Genomic DNA, 18,047 nt, shown 5'->3' on the forward strand with positions numbered 1-18,047 from the left:
AGGGAGCAGAGAGAAGGGGAGCGAAAGAGAGGGAGGGAGTTGAGGTAACGGCTCTCTTGCGGGCCGGCTGATATTATCAGGGGCGGCGGGGGCGGTGACTGCGCCGGGATGCCTGCCTCCCTCCCGCCCGCCCCAGTCTGTCCCGCGGAGCCCCGGGGGCCCGAGCGGCCGCCACTTCGGAGCCTCCAGCACCCCCCGCCCACAACGTCAACCAATCGGATCACGGACAGGGAACGTAGTGGGCGGGCGGGCGCGCCCGGCCCCCCGCCCCCTGCCCCCCGCCCAGCCGAGTCACCAGGTTCGAGCCTCTCGGCCATCGACTCCCGCTGTCTGAGCCCCGGAACGGGCCGGGCCCCGGCGGGGCGGGGCGGGGCGGGACACGGGAGGGGCGGGAGCAGGGGGAGGAGCTGGGAAAGACGGAAGAGCGGCCGCCGGGGGAGGGCGGAGATCGCCGAGCGCCGCCGTGTGCGCGGCTCGGGCCCCGTCTGGCCGCGGGGGGGGCGCGCTCCTGCTCCCCCCCCCCCCCCCGTCTCCTGTCCGCGTCCTCCCCCGCGCGGGGGGGACGGGGGACGAGGGCGGGAGCGCGCGCGCGCGGGGGGCGGGGTGTCCCTCCTCCCGCCGCGGTGCGCGCAGGGAGCCGAGCCGGGGCTCGGCCGCTCCGCGCTCCGTCCCCCGCCCCCTCCCTCCGCGCGGGCGCGTGCCCGTCCGTGCCCGCGCGTCCGTCCGTCTGTCCTGCTGGCCGTCCGTCCGTCCGTCCGTCCGTCCTTCCGCGGCCATGGGGGCCTGGGGCCGGCGGTGTGCGCCGCTCTGGCTGTGGCTCGTCGGCGTGTGCGGTAAGTGCGGGCGGCGCGGACCCCCTCCCCTCCCCGGCCGGGGCCTCTCGCCCTTTGTTGGCCGTCGCTCCGGGCCCCGGGGCCAACAACTTCTGGCGTCGCCCGGGACGGGGACGGGGACGAGCCCCGACAGATGGGACCGTCTGCCGCCCCCGCCCCCCTCCCTCCTCGGCTCCAGCACCCCCAAACCAAGGAGCAGCTGCTCCCCGGAACCCGGGGGCGGCGGGGGCCCGTTCGCTCCGGTGCACACGAGCCCGCACACAACACACACACACTGACACAGCTCCTCGGATGAACACACAAACGCACACTGATACGCATGGCCCTCTGGGGCATACACCCCCTCCCCCCCAAAAACACACATACTGACGCACATGACCCTTGGGTGAAGTGCATACGCGCGCACAAACACACACACACACACCGACACCCATGGCCCTTGGGAGGACACATACATGCACGCACACGCACTAACACACATGACCCTTGGGTGAAAACACACACACACACACACAAAGTGACATACATATCCCTCGGGTGAAGACACACACAGCGACACACATCCCTCGGGTGAAGACACAGATACACACGCAGCGGCACACAGCTCTTGGGTGAACACACGTATACACACACAAACACACACAGCCCTTGGGTGAACACACACACAAACACGCACACAGCCCTTGGGTGAACACACATACACGCAAACACAGACACACACACACACAGCCCCTGGGTGAACACGCATAAACACACCCACGCACAAACACAGACACACTCCCAGCCCTTGGGTGAACACACATGCACACACACAGACAGCCCTTGGGTGAACACACGCACACATACATTCATTCATTCATTCAATGTTATTTATTGAGCGTTTACTGTGTGCAGAGCACTGTACTAAGCGCTTGGGAAGTACAAGTTGGCAACATATAGAGACGGTCCCTACCCAACAGTGGGCTCGCAGTCTAGAAGGGGGAGACAGTTGCCAACTTGTACTTCCCAAGCGCTTAGTACACACAGTAAGTGCTCAATAAATACGATTGAATGAAAGGGGGAGACAAGTCACACAAACACAGACGCACACGGCACTAGGGTGAACACGTACACACACACACAAACAGACACATATAGCTCTTGGGTGAGAACAGACACACACACGCACACAGACACGCACGGCCCAAGAATAGTTTTCAGCTCTGCCCGTATCCGTGACTCATCCCCTCTGGTTAGACTTCATTTTTCCGTCTCTCACTTGGTGGGTGGCTCTGCCATGCAGGGGCTGGGTGACCTGGGAAGTTCAGGACATCCCCCTGACCCACTTCTGGGCTGCCGCCATCACCCACCGTCACCACTAATCTTGGCCCTTTGGGATTCCAGTCCGTAGAACGGGAGCCGGTTCCCCGGGAGAATCAGAGCCGGGTACCAAGGAGTCGGGTTTATCGAATGGAATGGTTTCTTTGAAGGTGGGGAACAAGATCAGAGCAAAATTCATTCCTTCAGTCGTATTTATTGAGCTCTTACTATGTGCAGAACACTGTTCTAAGCGCTTGGGAAGTACAAGTCGGCAACATATAGAGACGGTCCAACCCAACAACGGGCTCACGGCCTAGAAGGGGGAGTGAAATGTTCTCAGAGATGCGGAAGTTTAGGGAAATGAACACAACCCAGCCAAGATGGGTTTTTGTGCCGATTGCAGCATTCCTGCAAATTGGGAAATACGACCCCTTCGTTTTCCAAGGTTCAGAATGCCTGAAGTGCTTAGAGTTTCCTAGGGGGGAAAATTACTGAATTAGGTGCATTATAATCAATCGATCAGTGGTATTTATTGGGCACTTACTCTGTGCAGAGCGCTTTGGAGAGCAGAGTACAGTAGAATTAGCAGACACGTTCCCTGCCCATAATGAGTTTCCAGTCTAGAGGGAAAGTCTGCTTTGAGAAGCAGTGTGGCTCAGTGGAAAGAACATGGGCTTTGGAGTCAGAGGTCATGGGTTCAAATCCGGGTTCTGCCAGTTGTCAGCTGTGTGACTTTGGGCAAGGCACTTAACTTCTCTGGGCCTCAGTTACCTCATCTGTAGAATGGGGATGAAGACTGTGAGCCCCTCGTGGGACAACCTGATCACCTTGTAATTCCCAGCACTTAGAATAGTGCTTTGCACATAGTAAGCGCTTAATAAATGCTACCATTATTATTATTAATGTGAGTAAATAAGTCATTTATAATTAATGCATTTAATGTGGTGGAACCTCAATTTTAAATTCCTCCGTTTTGAAATTCATCATCTCCCCATTTCTCTGACTCTGGAAATACAAAAGATTTTGTAGGATTAATCGGTAGTATTTTATTGTGTACATACTGTGTAGAGCGCCTGTACCAAGCCCTTGGGAGGGTAATGAAATTAGCTGAACACGAGAGTGAGTATATCCTATGTAACAGGGAACTCGGGAGAAGAGCCAGTAAAAACCTGGAGATGGCTGAAATGTCTGTGGCTGGAATGGGATAGCTGTTTAAAAATTCATATCCAAAGTACAGCATTGTTAATGAAGGATAGTGATGGTTGTGCCTACTGACTCTTTAGTATTGTAGTAACAATAATAATAATTATGGTATTTGTTAAGTGCTTACTATGTGCCAAGCACTGTTCCAAGCACTGGGATAGATACAAGGTAATCAGGTTGCCCCATGTGGGGCTCAGTCTTCATCCCCATTTTACAAATGAGGTAACTGAGGCCCAGAGAAGTTAAGTGACTTGCCCAAAGGCACACAGCTGATAAGTGGCGGAGCCGGGATTAGAACTCACAACCTCTGACTCCCAAGCCTGTGCTCTTTCCACTAAGCCACGGTGCTTCTCCCCAATGCTTAGTACAGTGCTGTGCACACAGTAAACACTCAGTAAATACCATCGATGGGTGGATAAATGAATTTGAGACTTGGGGAGCACTGGCATGTCCTTTTGAATAACTGTAGTGTGCACAGTCTCTTGCCTGTTATATTTTTTGTCCTAGTCATTTATCGTTCTTTGTTTTTGGACGTGGCGCTGCCAGCAGTATGGTTTTTGATGTATAAATGTGGCTGAAAACACCCATCTGAATGAAGCACCTGGTCCTTCCACATGAAATTACGTTAGCAGCCTTCTGTCTGGACATTGGTGCCTAGCCTGCCTCCTCAGAAGTTAGTTCAGGTTTTGGCTGGGCTACAGGTTGGAAGGCTTTGTTTCTTCACTCTGAGCAACTGTGGACTGTTCAATCTGGCCCTAGAGGACTCCAGCTTCCACGATTGAGTCAGATCTCCCAAGCCTGCTACAGAACCCAGTAGATCCAACAGGCTCACTCCGCGCTACGTTTTCATCCTTAGGCATGGAAGTGGAGGTGGGATGGGGGAGATCAAGCTTTACTTTCCACATTAGGTGACCTACTGATTGAGTACTAAATCTTGAGGGTTTTTTTTTTTTTAATCGAATTTTGAAAACCCTTTTGCCATTAGGCTTAGTGGAAGAGATGTGCTTTTGCAGGGGATATTGAAGGTTGCTTTTTCCAGACGCATTTGGATGGAACAGAATGTGTCGAGGGAAGTGTTTTAACAACCGGTTTCTGATCATGCCAACCCTGACTTAGAGAACCACTTAAAACATTTGGGTCCCTGTCAAAGTACAAAGGTTGGCAGCAGCTCATGAAGTTTGGCCCCGGGACTTCAAATCGTGGGAAATTAATGCCTTTATAACCTAAAGGTCCATTTGTTATTTCCTTAAAACAGAGATGTGTCTTGAAAAAACCGTCCTAAGATTTTGCTGGGTAAAACAGGCAGTGGCTGTCATTTGCAGTTGTGTGTGTTTATATGTCTGCTTTGTTTACAAAACACTCAGGTTAAAATAAATCACTCCCCAAACCAATTTCAGCACTGTTTAAAGCAACCCTTACTGTTACTATATCTGGAGTGTAGACAGCTATAATAATTATGTAGACATTATTTATCTATGTAAATAGACATAATAATAATAATAATTTTGGTATTTGTTAGGCACTTGTGTGCCAAGCACTGTAGTAAGCTCTGGGGTAATTCATTCATTCATTCATTCCTTCATTCAGTCGTATTTATTGAGCGCTTACTGTGTGCAGAGCACTGTTCCAAGCACTTGGGAAGTACAAGTAGGCAACATACAGATACGGTCCCTACCCAACAATGGGCTCACAGTCTAGAAGGGGGAGACAGACAATAAAACAAACCATGTAGACAGGTGTCAAAATCGTCAGAACAAACAATTAAAGCTATATGCAAATCATTAATAAAATAAATAGAATAGTAAATATGTACAAGTAAAATAAATACAGTAATAAATCTGTACAAATAGATATACAAATGCTGTGAGGAGGGGAAGGAGGTAGGGCGGGGTGGTGGAGAGGAGGAGAGGAAAAAGGGGGCTCAGTCTAGGAAGGCCTCCTGGAGGAGGTGAGCTCTCAGTAGGGCTTTGAAGGGAGGAAGAAAGTTAGCTTGGCGGAAATGTGTAGGGAGGGCATTCCAGGCCGGGGGAAGGACGTGGGCCTGGGGTCTACGGTGGGACAGGCGAGAATGAGGTACAGTGAGGAGGTTAGCGGCAGAGGAGCGGAGGGTGCGGGCTGGGCTGTAGAAGGAGAGAAGGGAGGTGAGGTAGGAGGGGGCGAGGTGATGGAGAGCCTTGAAGCTGAGAGTGAGGAGTTTTTGCTTGACTCGTAGGTTGACAGGCAGCCACTGGAGATTTTTTGAGGAGGGGAGTAACATGCCCATAGCGTTTCTGCACAAAGATGATCCGGGCAGCAGCATGAAGTATAGACTGAAGTGGGGAGGGACAGGAGGATGGGAGATCTGAGAGGAGGCTGCTGCAGTAATCCAGTCGGGATAGGATGAGAGATTGAACCAGCAAGGTAGCGGTTTGGATGGAGAGGAAAGGGCGGATCTTGGCGATGTTGCGGAGGTGAGACCGGCAGGTTTTGGTGACGGATTGGATGTGTGGGGTGAACGAGAGAGCGGAGTCGAGGATGACACCAAGGTTGCAGGGTTGTGAGATGGGAAGGATGGTAGTACCGTCGAGAGTGACGGGAAAGTCAGGGAGAGGACAGGGTTTGGGAGGGAAGATGAGTTCAGTTTTGGACATATTGAGTTTTAGATGGCAGGCAGACATCCAGATGGAGGCATCCTGAAGGCAGGAGGAGACACGAGCCTGGAGGGAGGGAGAGAGAGCAGGGGCAGAAATGTAGATTTGGGTGTCATCAGCGTAGAGATGATAGTTGAAGCTGTGGGAGCGAATGAGTTCACCGAGGGAGTGAGTGTAGATCGAGAACAGAAGGGGACCAAGAACTGACTCTTGAGGAACCCCTACAGTAAGGGGACGGAAGGGGGAGGTGGAGCCCACAAAGGAGACTGAGAATGAACGGCCGGAGAGATAAGAGGAGAACCAGGAGAGGACGGAGTCTGTGAAGCCAAAGTTGGATTGCGTGTTGAGGAGAAGAGGGTGGTCCACAGTGTTGAAAGCAGCTGAGAGGTCCAGGAGGATTAGGATAGAGTAGGAACTGTTGGATTTGGCAAGAAGGAGGTCATTGGTGACCTTTGAGAGGGCAGTTTCGGTGGAGTGTAGGGGACGGAAGCTAGATTGGAGGGGGTCAAGGAGAGAGTTGGCGTTGAGGAATTCGAGTCAGCGGGTATAGACGACTCATTCTAGGAGTTTGGAAAGCAAGGGTAGGAGGGAGATAGGGCAATAACTAGAAGGGGAGGTGGGATCAAGAGAGGGTTTTTTTAGGGTGGGGGAGAAGTGGGCATGTTTGAAGGCAGAGGGGAAGGAACCAGTGGGGAATGAGCAGTTGAAGATGGAAGTTAAGGCGGGGAGGAGGGAAGGGGCGAGAGATTTCATAAGATAAGGAAGGGGGTCTGAAGCACAGGTGGATGGAGTAGCACTTGAGAGGAGGGAGGAGATCTCATATGAAGATACTGCAGGGATGGATGGGAGAGTAGTGGAGACAGTTGAGATTGGGGGGGTTGGAGAAGGGGGAGGAGTGACTTTGGGGAGCTCAGACCTGATGGAGTTAATTACAAGCAAAGTTTGTGCAAAGACGTAAGCAAAGGCATACAAAGTTTGACTCATTTAGCTGGAGTGTTATTGTTTTAGACTGGCTCTTCCTTGATGGTCTACTTTATGCTGTTTTGGAATTGAATTTTGATATCCATAGTACGGTGCTTTGCACACAGTAAGCGCTCAATAAATACGATTGAATGAATGAATGAATGAATATCCGAATCAGATGTGTGTTTGGTTTTCCTATTTTATCTTCTTTGGCTTTTCTTTACTTTATGCCGCTATTCTAATTGTATTGTGGTGAGCACGACCAACACGGATGGAGCGACTTAGTAGAATGCCAAAATCTCGCTATTGAGAACTTTGTCCCTTGCTTGATATCAAATATGTTCTATCATTGAGTAATTTTTCTTTTCCAGAAATTCAGTGTTGCAAGCTAGCATGCTACTCCCAGTGCCCAAAAGATTGAGTCAAAGAGGAAGGAGTGGAAATCTATTGGGTAACTTATTCAAGAGGTTGACAGGGGAGGAACAAATTATGATAACAAGAGATTCCTTGCATTAGGCATGGTGCTAGGCCCACTGGCTGCAGTGATGGAGGTGTTTCTTAGGCTCTTGGGAAGTCATACGTGTGTGTGTGTGTGTGTGTGTGTGTGTGTGTGTATTTGGGATGTGTATCTGCAGTACAATGCCCTGCACACAGTAAGCACTCGATGAATACCACTGATTGATTTAATTGGAACCCTGAGACTTCACAGTTAGTGGCAGCTCCAGAGATCATTTTCCTTTTCAAGAGGCAAAGCAACTTCATTGCATTAAAGATTTTTAAATTGTTCAAAAGCTTGCTAAGTATTTGGTAGCTACTAGGTTCTATATGCTAGTCAACCAAATGAAGCTTGAACTTTAAAGTGATTTTTTTCTTCCATTTCCTTGTGTAGAACTGAATCATTTTTCAGTCTATTGGAAAAGGAGCAACATTTTTAACAGCTTTCAGTTACATGCTGCCAGTGAGTGGGGATTTTTGGCTGAGATAAAGACTTTCCTGGTGCCTGCCGATATGTGATGTCAGTCATCTTCAAACTGGTTGTCAACCCACAACACTCTCCTGACGCTTCAAAACAATCCATGATCTGTTGCAAGTCTCTCTGTTTCCAGGGAACAGTCATACAGTATTTTGTGAATAACTTTAAAGGCTCGTGAAGCTGCCTGCATCCAAGTGTGGTAATTGAACGTGCTGGAAGATCAGAAGCAAAGTACTAACTTGGATCCAAGTTTCTCATGTCACAGTTGAGCATATTCACATGCTACCGAAAGTCCAGTTTTATTCATTCATTTGGACTCCAATCTAAATTTGAGGAGCATCCAAGATGAAGATAGGTGAGAGAGAGCAGTATGTTCTCTAGAAATAGGTTATCGAGGACAGTGTTGTAAATAAACAGGCCATCACCATTTGCTTTTAGAGGGCTGATTCTGCACCAAGAGAAGCTCTGAAGATGCCTGGGATGGGAAAGAAATTTGAACGAACAGAAAGTTGTTCGTGTAACGTGGTGGAGCCCTGAAGAGTTGAATTGGATGAACAGACCAAGGGGGCTAGGGATTCGGATATGAATAATTGAAGCAAGTTACCAAGGACATTGAAGCTGGAGTCTAAATGGCAGAGGATCTAGAGAGTGAGGCCAGAAAGTTTACAGATTTGAATGCAAAAAAAAAAATGGTTAATCAAGAGAAACCATTATGTTTTTGACAAGTAGGGAAATTATTTTAGCAGATTTGGTGAAATGAGAAAGCTAGAAAGGAGAGATGAGACATGATTAAAGCTTTTATGAGAGACTTAAGAAGGTTAAGAAAGGAGCAATGGTGTACTTGGTAGAAATTTTATAGGATGGGAATTTAATAATAGCCCTAATCTTATATAAAGTGTTCTCAGTCTTTAATGACTACAACCGAAAGTAGAAACTTGCCAAGAAGGTTCAGGAGTACTATTATATATATTTTGGAAAGCATAATCACTTCTCTTAAAATAGGGTAAATAATGTGAAAGTAATAACTAGCACATTTCAGAAAAGCCCCACTTGTCTCTTGAAAGTTTTTTCTTTAACTATTGCTCCATCAGTTCAGTCGATTTACTGTATTTCTTTGCTTCTTGTCAGAATTAAAGAAATGGACACTTTTCTATCATAAAATACTAGCTTTGTATTTTTAGACCATTAAATTGCTTCCTATGTTACACTTTTTTAGAAAAGGAAAATTGTTCTTTTTTTGTAGTTGTCAAGACACTCTAGCCTGAGACCCTCTAGAGCTAATGCTGACTTTTCCTCTGTTCAGTGTATCCCCAATTGTGTTGTCAGGATGCAACAAATAATAATAATAAATTCAGAGCTCAATTTCTGCAGTAATGAACAGACCAATGTCTATAGATAGTTCAGCTTTCTAGATGAATTGGTTTGTTGTATTCAGCACTCAGAGGGGTTATTGGCCTGAATTTGCTTCAACTGGAGGAAAATTTGGGTTATTTTTAAATGAAAAGTTTTCAATTTATGGGGAAATAACCTTATTTTTTTCATTAGGGACTATTTTGTGATTATTTTCAAGAGAAAGCTTGACTGCCATTTTTCCTATAATTTTTTTTAACTTCATAAAATGTTTACATGACATACTCATCAATAAATAGGGGAAATTATGGCTTACCACCAGCATTCTCTGGCCTTGGAAATGTTGCAGGGGGTTGGGGGTGATATTTCTAGTTGCAGCCATCTCAAAAGATGCAGTTATATTTTCCGTGGTTGAGAGAATAAAATATTGTTAATCGACCGTGAGAAACAGCCCAGGGCAAACTTAAAAGCTGGCAGGGACAAGCAGCTAATGAATGTTCTAGAATCAGCAGAGGAATCGGGGGAATTCCCATCTGCATTTGAGCCATTGAAGGCCTAAAGAACTTCTAAGAAAGAATAAAAGAAAATTTGATTATAGTCATCGATATCCTTGAGAAGTAGTGGGACTTGGATGATGTGAGAATATCTTTGTTGGCACATTTCTTTCTTTTTTTCTTTATTGTTTGGCCAACTCTGTTATTTTGTACTCTTCCAACCACTTAGTGTGGTGCTCTGCACACAGTAAGTGCTCAATAAATACAGTTCATTGATTTGTCAGGGTGGTCCAGTAGAATCAGGATCCACTCTAGAGAGCCTCCTTCACTCTGGTGGTTTGATTAACGCCAAGGAAGTATAAGACGACTTGTACCCATTAGCCTCAGTAGCACCTTATGTCACGTTTCTGCATCCTCCATTAGGGACAGGCAACATCCAGTGGGAAGATATTGAAGCACAGTAGACATAGGAGCCAGGAAACAAAAGGTTTGAGTCCCTTAGACTGTAAATGCTCTCTTGCTGTTGAAGCAGGATCCTTACCTTGGCACCTGCAAGTTCTGCATGAGATGCTGATTGTGCATGTGCGTGTGTGTGTATGTGATTGCATGTGAAAAAAGTTATGACCGAATGATCATCACCCTCAAATACGCCCAGCTTAAAAGAAAAAATCCCTTCCTTGACCCCACTGTCCTTTCCAGCTATCACCCTGTCTCCCTTCTACCATTCCTGTCTGAACTCCTTGAATAAGTTGTTTTCCACTGCTTCCATTTCCTCTCCTCCAACTTCCTTCTAGACTCCCCTGCGGTTGGGCTCCTACACTCCACTGGAACTGCTCTTCCCAAAGTCACCAGTAGCCTCATCCGTCCTAAATCTGATGGACTCTAATCCATCCTAACTTTCCTGGGCCTCTCAGCTGCCTTTGATACTGTGGACCACCCCTTCACCTGGAGACACTTTCAAACCTTGGTTTGACTGACCCCATCTCTCCTGATTTTCCTCCTCCTCCTTTTTTGGCAGTTCCCCTTCTGCTTCTCATCTCTAAGCAGTGGAGATCCCTCAAGGCTCAGTTTCTGGTCCCCTTCCAGCCTCCATCAGCACCCACTCATCCTCTCCCAGAGGCTCAGCTACCATCTCAACACTGATGGCTCACACATCTCTATCTATCCCTGACCTCTCCCCCCTCTGCAATCTTACATTTTATCCTGCCTTTAGGACATCCCACTGCCACCTCCAACTCAACAGGTCCAAAAGTGAACTTTTAATCTTCTCTCCTCTACTTTCCTGTCTTTTTGGGCAATGTCACCATCCTTCCTCATTCTTCCTGATCTGGCAACCTTGGCGTTATCCTTGACTCACTTTTCTCCTTAAAATAGCATATCCAGTCAGGCATTGAGTCTTGTGGGTTCTGTCTTCACAAAGTGTCCAGAGTTCACCCCTTTCTCTCCATCCAAATGGCAACTACCAAACTGCAGCTGTCACTGGTTCAGGCATTTTTCATATCCCGACTCTACTACTGCAATGACCTCCTCACTAACCTCCCTGCACCCAACCTCCCCCATCTCTACTCTGTACTTCACTCTGCTTCCTGGATCATTTTTCTAAGAAAATCATCCTGTGCTCATTGCTCCACTCCTCAAGTGCCTCCAGTGGTTTCTGCATCAAGAATACAGTCCTCACCAGCAGATTCAAGGCCCTCAAGTCAGCTCTCTCCCCTTCACTTATCCTCGTTCCTCTCCCTCTACAACCCACCCCACCTACTTAGAACCTCTAATTCCAATCTACTTATTGTCATTCTTTCATTCAGTCGTATTTGTGTGCTTACTGTGTACAGGGCACTGTACTAAGTGTTTGGAAAGTTCAGTTCAGCAACAAATAGAGACAATCCTTGCCCACAGCAGGCTCACAGTCTAGAAGGGGAGAGACAGACATCAAAACAAGTACAGGCATCAGTAGCATCAATATAGTGTTATATGCACATCATTAATAAAATAAACAGAATTATAAATATGCCCCTCCCTCTCACCATGCCAGACTTCTACCCCTTGCTCAGGACTTTCCTCTTTCCTGGCACTCCTTTCCCCAACATATTAGACCAGCACTCTCCCCTTGTACAAAGCCCATTCAAAATCATACCTTATCCTGGACTTAGCTCTCATTCTCCCACTTTATTTCCATCCTACTGCTTCTCCCCTGCACTTAGATCCACATCCTAAGCACTTAATTACATCCTCCCCATCTCTACAGAACCTATGTACATAGCCTTACACTCAGTTTCTTCCCTTAACTGTAATTTATTTTAATGTCTGCCTCCCCTATTCGACTGGAAAGTCTTTAAGAACTTGGGATCGTGCCTTCCACCTGTACTTCGTTCTCCCAAGTGCTTAATGCAGTGGTCTGCACACAGTTAGCACTCAATAAGGGGAGATCATTTGTGAAACTTGGGAATAATGGCCATGGTTGCTGATCAGCACAGGGCACTTATTTCCCATTCATTTTAGAATGGTGTAGGTGCTGGGAGGCTCATGGAGAGAGAGTCAAGCAAAGAATCTCTCAAATTTACCTATCCACCCCCTCCCTTGTACCTTGAACTCCTTACCCCTTCATATCTGGCAGTCCACCATTCTCCCTGCTTCCAAAGTCCTCCTAAAATCACATCTCCAAGAGGTCTTTCCTGACTAGGCCCTCATTTTCCCTATCCGCCCTTTCCTTTTTTTTTAATGGTATTTGTTAAGCACGTACTATATGCCAGGCCCTGTACTAAGCACTGACTTAGATGAAAGCCATTCAGAATGGACACAGACCCTGTCCAAAGACACAGTCCCTGTGCCTTTATCCTCAGTTTACAGGTGAGGTTCCTGAGGCTCAGAGAAATGAAGTGAGTTGCCCAATGTCACACAGCAGACGAGTGGCGGAGCCAGGATTAGAATTGAGGTCCTTTTTAACACCCAGACCTGTGCACTGTCCACTAGACCATGCTGCTGCTCAATCAATTGTATTTATTGGGTGCTTACTATGTGCAGAGCACTATACTAAGCACTTAGAGTACAGTACAACAGAATTAGAAGACATGTTTCCTGGGAAGGCAGACATAATATGAATAAGTAATTTATAATAATAATAATAATTATGATAGCATTTATTAAGCTCTTAGTATGTGCCAGCACTGTTATAAGTGGTGGGGTAGATACAAGGCAATCAGGTCATCCCCTGTGGGGCTCACATTCTTAATCCCCATTTTACAGATGAGGGAACTGAGGCCCAGAGAAGTTAAGTGACTTGCCCAAAGTCACACAGCTGACAAGGGGTGGAGCCAGGATTAGAACCCATGACCTCTGACTCCCTAGCCCTTGCTCTTTCCACTAAGCCATGCTGCTTCTCCAATATATGTATAATTTAATGAAATGTGCATAAGTGCTGTGGGGTTGGGGGTGGAGCGAATATAAAATGTCCAAAGGACACAGATTGAAGTGCACAGACGATGCAGAAGGGAGGACGAGCTGGGAAAAGAGGGCTTAACCAGGGAAGGCCCTCTTGGAGGAGATGTGACCTTAGTAATGCTAGAAAGTGAAATGAGTGGTGGTCTGCTATATTTGGAGCGGGAGGGAGATACAGGCTAGGGGGAAGAAAGCAGCATGGCTCAGTGGAAAGAGCATGGGCTTTGGAGTCAGAGGTCATGGGTTCAAATCCTGGCTCCGCCCCTTGTCAGCTGTGTGACTTTGGGCAAGTCACTTAACTTCTCTGGGCCTCAGTTCCTTCACCAGTAAAATGGGGATGAAGACTGTGAGCCCCACATGAGACAACCTGCTTACCTTGTATCTACCCAAGTGCTTAGAACAGTGCTTGGCATATAGTAAGCACTTAACAAATACTAACATTATTATTATGTGGGAAAGGGGTTGGCAATGAGATAGACAAGATCAGGGCACAGTGAGTAAGCTGGCACTAGAGGAGCAGAGTGTGCAGGCCAGGTTGTAGTAAGCAATCAGTGAGTAAGAGAGGGCAAGGTGATTGAGTGCTTTAAAGCCCATGGCAAGAAGTTTCCCTTCGATGTGGAAATGGTTGGGCAGCCTTTTGAAAGTTGTTGAGTGGGGAGACGTGAACTGGCTCTCTACCCCTTAAGCACTCTGCAACTCATCCCATTCCCACATCACTTATGCACATATCCTTATATTGTACTCGTACTATATTAATTATTTTTATTATTACTTTCCTTCTGTCTGTAATTTATTTTAAATGTCTGTCTCCTCTTGTAAACTGTTAGCGCCCCGTGGGCAGGAATCTCGTGTACCAACTCTGTTGAGTTGTAATTTCCCAAGCGTAGTGCTCTTTGCACACAGTAAGCACTTACTATATTAATACCATTGATTGATTGAGTGATGGATTTAGGGCACTTTATATGTATCTCCTTGAATTTCATCACTTCAGCCTTACCATTAGCTTGTATTTTTATACTGTTGTTTTCAGAATTGCTATTAGACCTTGTTCAATTTTGAGAGGATCCATTTTTACCTATGTAAGAAATTTGCAATAAGTAATAATAATAATGATGATGGCATTTCTTAAGTGCTTACTATGTACAAAGCACTGTTCTAAGCACTGAGGAGGTTACAAGTTGATCAGGTTGTCCCATGGGGGGGCTCACAGTCTTAATCCCCATTTTGCAGATGAGGTAACTGAGGCCCAGAGAAGTTGAGTGACTTGCCCAAAGTCACACAGCTGACAATTGGCGGAGCTGGGATTTGAACCCATGACCTCTGACTCCAAAGGCCATGTCCTTTCCACTGAGCCACGCTGCTTCTCTGAGTACTCTATCACTTTCATTTTTTATTATGATATTGTACCTTTTTTAAATTTATGCTTTATTGGATTTTTCTGTAATAACATCCACATTCAGGCTATTAGAATTATAACAATCACTCAGAAAACTGGGTAAAATATAATAGGTCGCGTAGGTCGGAAACATAATGATTAAATCCTCAGTGCATATGCTACAACAACTGTAAGGTAAGCAAAAATCAAGACTTTTCCTTTTAGTCACTTTTTTTCTTCGTAAAAAAAAAAATTACATCAGTAAAAAATTCTCGTTTGTCCTAGCTTTTGGGAGTTGAAGACTTGTTCTGACTTGCAGGCGCAGCTGTGTCTCCAACCCTCTTCTTTCTGTTTTGTTTCTTATTATTTAAAGTGAGTGAAGGGAAGAGAGCCTCACCCACAGCTGGTGATGGTGGGTCTGCCTTTGGGATGGTGGAAATCTTGAAAACCAGATAAAGGAATAATAATGATAATTGGGTACTCGTTAAATGCTTACTATGTGTCAAGCACTGTATTGAGCGCTGGGATGGATACAAGCAAATTGGATGGGACACAATCCCTGTCCCAAGTGGGGCTCCCAGTCTCAATCCACATTTTACAGATGAAATAACTGAGGCACTGAGAAGAAAAGTGACTTTCCCAGAGTCACACAGCAGACGTGGCGAAGCCGGGTTTAGAACCCATGATCTTCTGACTCCCAGGCCCATGCTCTATCCTCTAAGCTTGCTGCTTCTCCCAGCAGTGTATTCATTCAGTCGTGTACACTTAGCACTGCACTAAGTGCTTGGGAGAGAGTGTACTACAACAATATACAGATACATTCCCTGCCTACTATGAGCTTACAATTTAGAGGACGAGCTTCCAATCTAGAGGCATATACAGAGTCCAGATTCTCTATGAGGCTCTTCAATGTTTGATGATCTCCCAGTTCTGAATAAACCGACACAGCACAATGGGTCTAGCTTGCTCTCCTTGATTCATTTCACTCTCTTACCCCTCTAATTATCTTGAATTCTTCTACAGGCCTCCTTTTATGCTTGTTCCAAAGACTGAGATTCTCAGGAGGGTCTATAGTGTGAATGGAGTAGTCTTGTAGAAACCCAAAAGGACCCTCAGATCCATTTTGGAACAGTCAAGCCTCAGCCTGCCCTTGGCATTCTCTTCATCTTTAATAATTGTGATATCTCAGCTGTGTAATTCAGCAGTTACAACGCATCAAGCTCTGTACTGATCGCTGGGATAGATACCAATACAATCAGGTTAGGCACAGACCTGGGTTCACAGTCTACAGGGGAAGGAGAACAGGTAATTCACCTTTCGTCATTCATTCAACCATATTTATTGAGTGTTTACCCTGTGTAAACCACTGTAGCAAATGCTTGGGAGAGTACAATAATAACAAATACAGTGTAAACAGACACATTCCCTGCCCACAACGAGCTTTCTTGGGACTGGGGATGATTTGGGCCAAGGCTGGGATGCTTAGAACACAGTCAAACTGGAGCCTGTGTGGGTTTCTGTTGCACAAGTAGAGACAAACAAACAAAACATGATGCATTTATCTAAGCCGAAGTAACTTTGGATCCAAAGATAGAATAGCTTTATTGCTATTATAACAGACCTTCATGAAAAGGAATTACAGCAGCCATAAAAAATGTTATTTCAGGCCACCCAACAATCTTTCAAATTTCTGAAACTGCCATATCTTTTGTGAGTGATTTTTAAGGGGAAAAGATCTTGATAAATAAGGTCTTATTTTGAAGGTAAATTTCAAAACACCCTTCATCCTTCTGTATTTATTTTAAGTTCAATCATTTTCTCTATTTCCTCTTCTTGCCCCTGCTCAAACTTTGGTTATGTGTATTCTCTTGTTTATTAAAAGTCAAGATCTTAGTGGTGTAATAAAAAACCTCTATCAAATATCGTGTCTGTGAACTAAATAGTATCCAGAATAATGAAATCTAAAGAAGGAAGTTGAGGGGAAAAAAAATCTTACTTCACCTATTAACTACCCAGGGTTTAACAAATCCTGGCATAATTCACCAAACAAAAAATGCTACTGTTAGGGCTCTCTGCTTTTGTCTTTGAGGTCAGTGTTTGCACTCTGCTTTTTGTCTTAAAACCTACTACTGCTTATAACACGACTTGCTTTCTTCTACAGTTTTGATTTTTTTTTCTCACTCCAGTATATAGAAGCCTGCAAATACTATCAGTAATTTGTTAAGAGGAACACATTTATTTATGTATTCTGTCTTGAGGGATTTTTTTCTGTATTTTACTATTAGAGTGAGAAGTTTTTTTTAAAAAATGCATAGTAGTCTCTATTAACACTTGTTATTTTTAGGAGGTAACAGAAGTTTGAGTATTTGAATTCTGCTGTTTTGAAAAAAAATCTTCAGTGGTCCAGTTCATCATTTCATTAAGGATTGTGCCATACTTGTTTATATCAGTCCACAAAGGAAACACAGGCTACCAGCTACCAATCAAGCACTTAGTACAGTGCTCTGCACACAGTAAGTGCTCAATAAATACGATTGAATGAATGAATAGCAGTCTTCCATCCTTCAAGTTGTCACCGATGGCACGTCTCTCTGGGGCGCAGCTATCCACAATTAGAAAGTCTCGAATGACTCTTTGGAGGGCTTTGGATGATGTTTAAAATCTCTGATAAGATGAAAAAGTTTCCTAGAGGAGGAAGCACATCTAACACCCACATCCAGATCTTATGTTGCATCCTCCAACATGGCTGTGTAGAGTCACTCTGAACACAACCAGATCCACTCCACATCCCTCTCCCTTTATTCATTCCCCATCTCAGCCCCACAGCACTTGTGTACATATTGATTGATACAATCTACTTGATTTATTTATATTAATGTCTATCTGCCCCTCTAGACTGTAAACTCGTTGTGGGCAGGGAGTGTACCTGTGTATTGTTGTATCACACTCTTCCCAGCACTTAGTACAGTACTCTGTGCACAGTAAGTACTCAGTAAACACGACTGACTCCTTTATCCTATTGGCGATGGTGAGTGGATCGGGCAGGGTAACTCTGACATGACCGGCGTGCCAGAGTGAAGGAGCCCCAGAATTTTAATGACCTTTTCAGGGCAGCCCAATTTACTAAGCAATGATGGAAAGAATCAGGGGCCTGGGAATCCGAGGATCTGGGTTCTAATCCCAGCTCTGCTGCTTGTTTGCTGGCTGACCTTGGGCAAGTCACTTCACTTCCCTGGGCCTCAGTTTTCTCATCCATAAAATGGGGAAGAAACACCTGTCCTTCCTCCTCCTTAGTCCGGGAGCTCCTTATCAGACATGTGGCTTATTTTGTATCAGTCCCAGGGCTTAGTACAGTGCTTGAAAGCACTTAATAAATACCACAATTGTAGTTGTTATCATTGCTATTCCAGGAACAGAAATGCAGATATTCTCCCATATAATAAATTTGGTAGGCAGTAGCACAGAGTTTTCCATTACAACAGGGCTGTTGTG

General features: G+C 45.7%; 1 protein-coding gene across 3 annotated transcripts in view; it reads left to right on the forward strand.

The window, feature by feature from the left end:
- Positions 1–736: 736 nt before the first annotated feature.
- The window catches only part of LRP12 (LDL receptor related protein 12), a 113,535-nt gene continuing 96,224 nt past the window's right edge, over positions 737–18,047 (forward strand). For 2 of the 3 annotated variants that reach the window (XM_038744963.1, XM_038744964.1), the window contains exon 1: positions 737–833. In XM_038744963.1, coding sequence (XP_038600891.1) covers positions 776–833 — 58 coding nt within the window. In that variant the 5' untranslated portion in view covers positions 737–775. The remainder of the gene's footprint in view (positions 834–18,047) is intronic. The other variant, XM_038744965.1, reaches the window with a different exon arrangement.

The sequence above is a fragment of the Tachyglossus aculeatus genome, chromosome 4 (genome assembly GCF_015852505.1).
Source record: "Tachyglossus aculeatus isolate mTacAcu1 chromosome 4, mTacAcu1.pri, whole genome shotgun sequence".
NCBI lineage: Eukaryota > Metazoa > Chordata > Mammalia > Monotremata > Tachyglossidae > Tachyglossus > Tachyglossus aculeatus.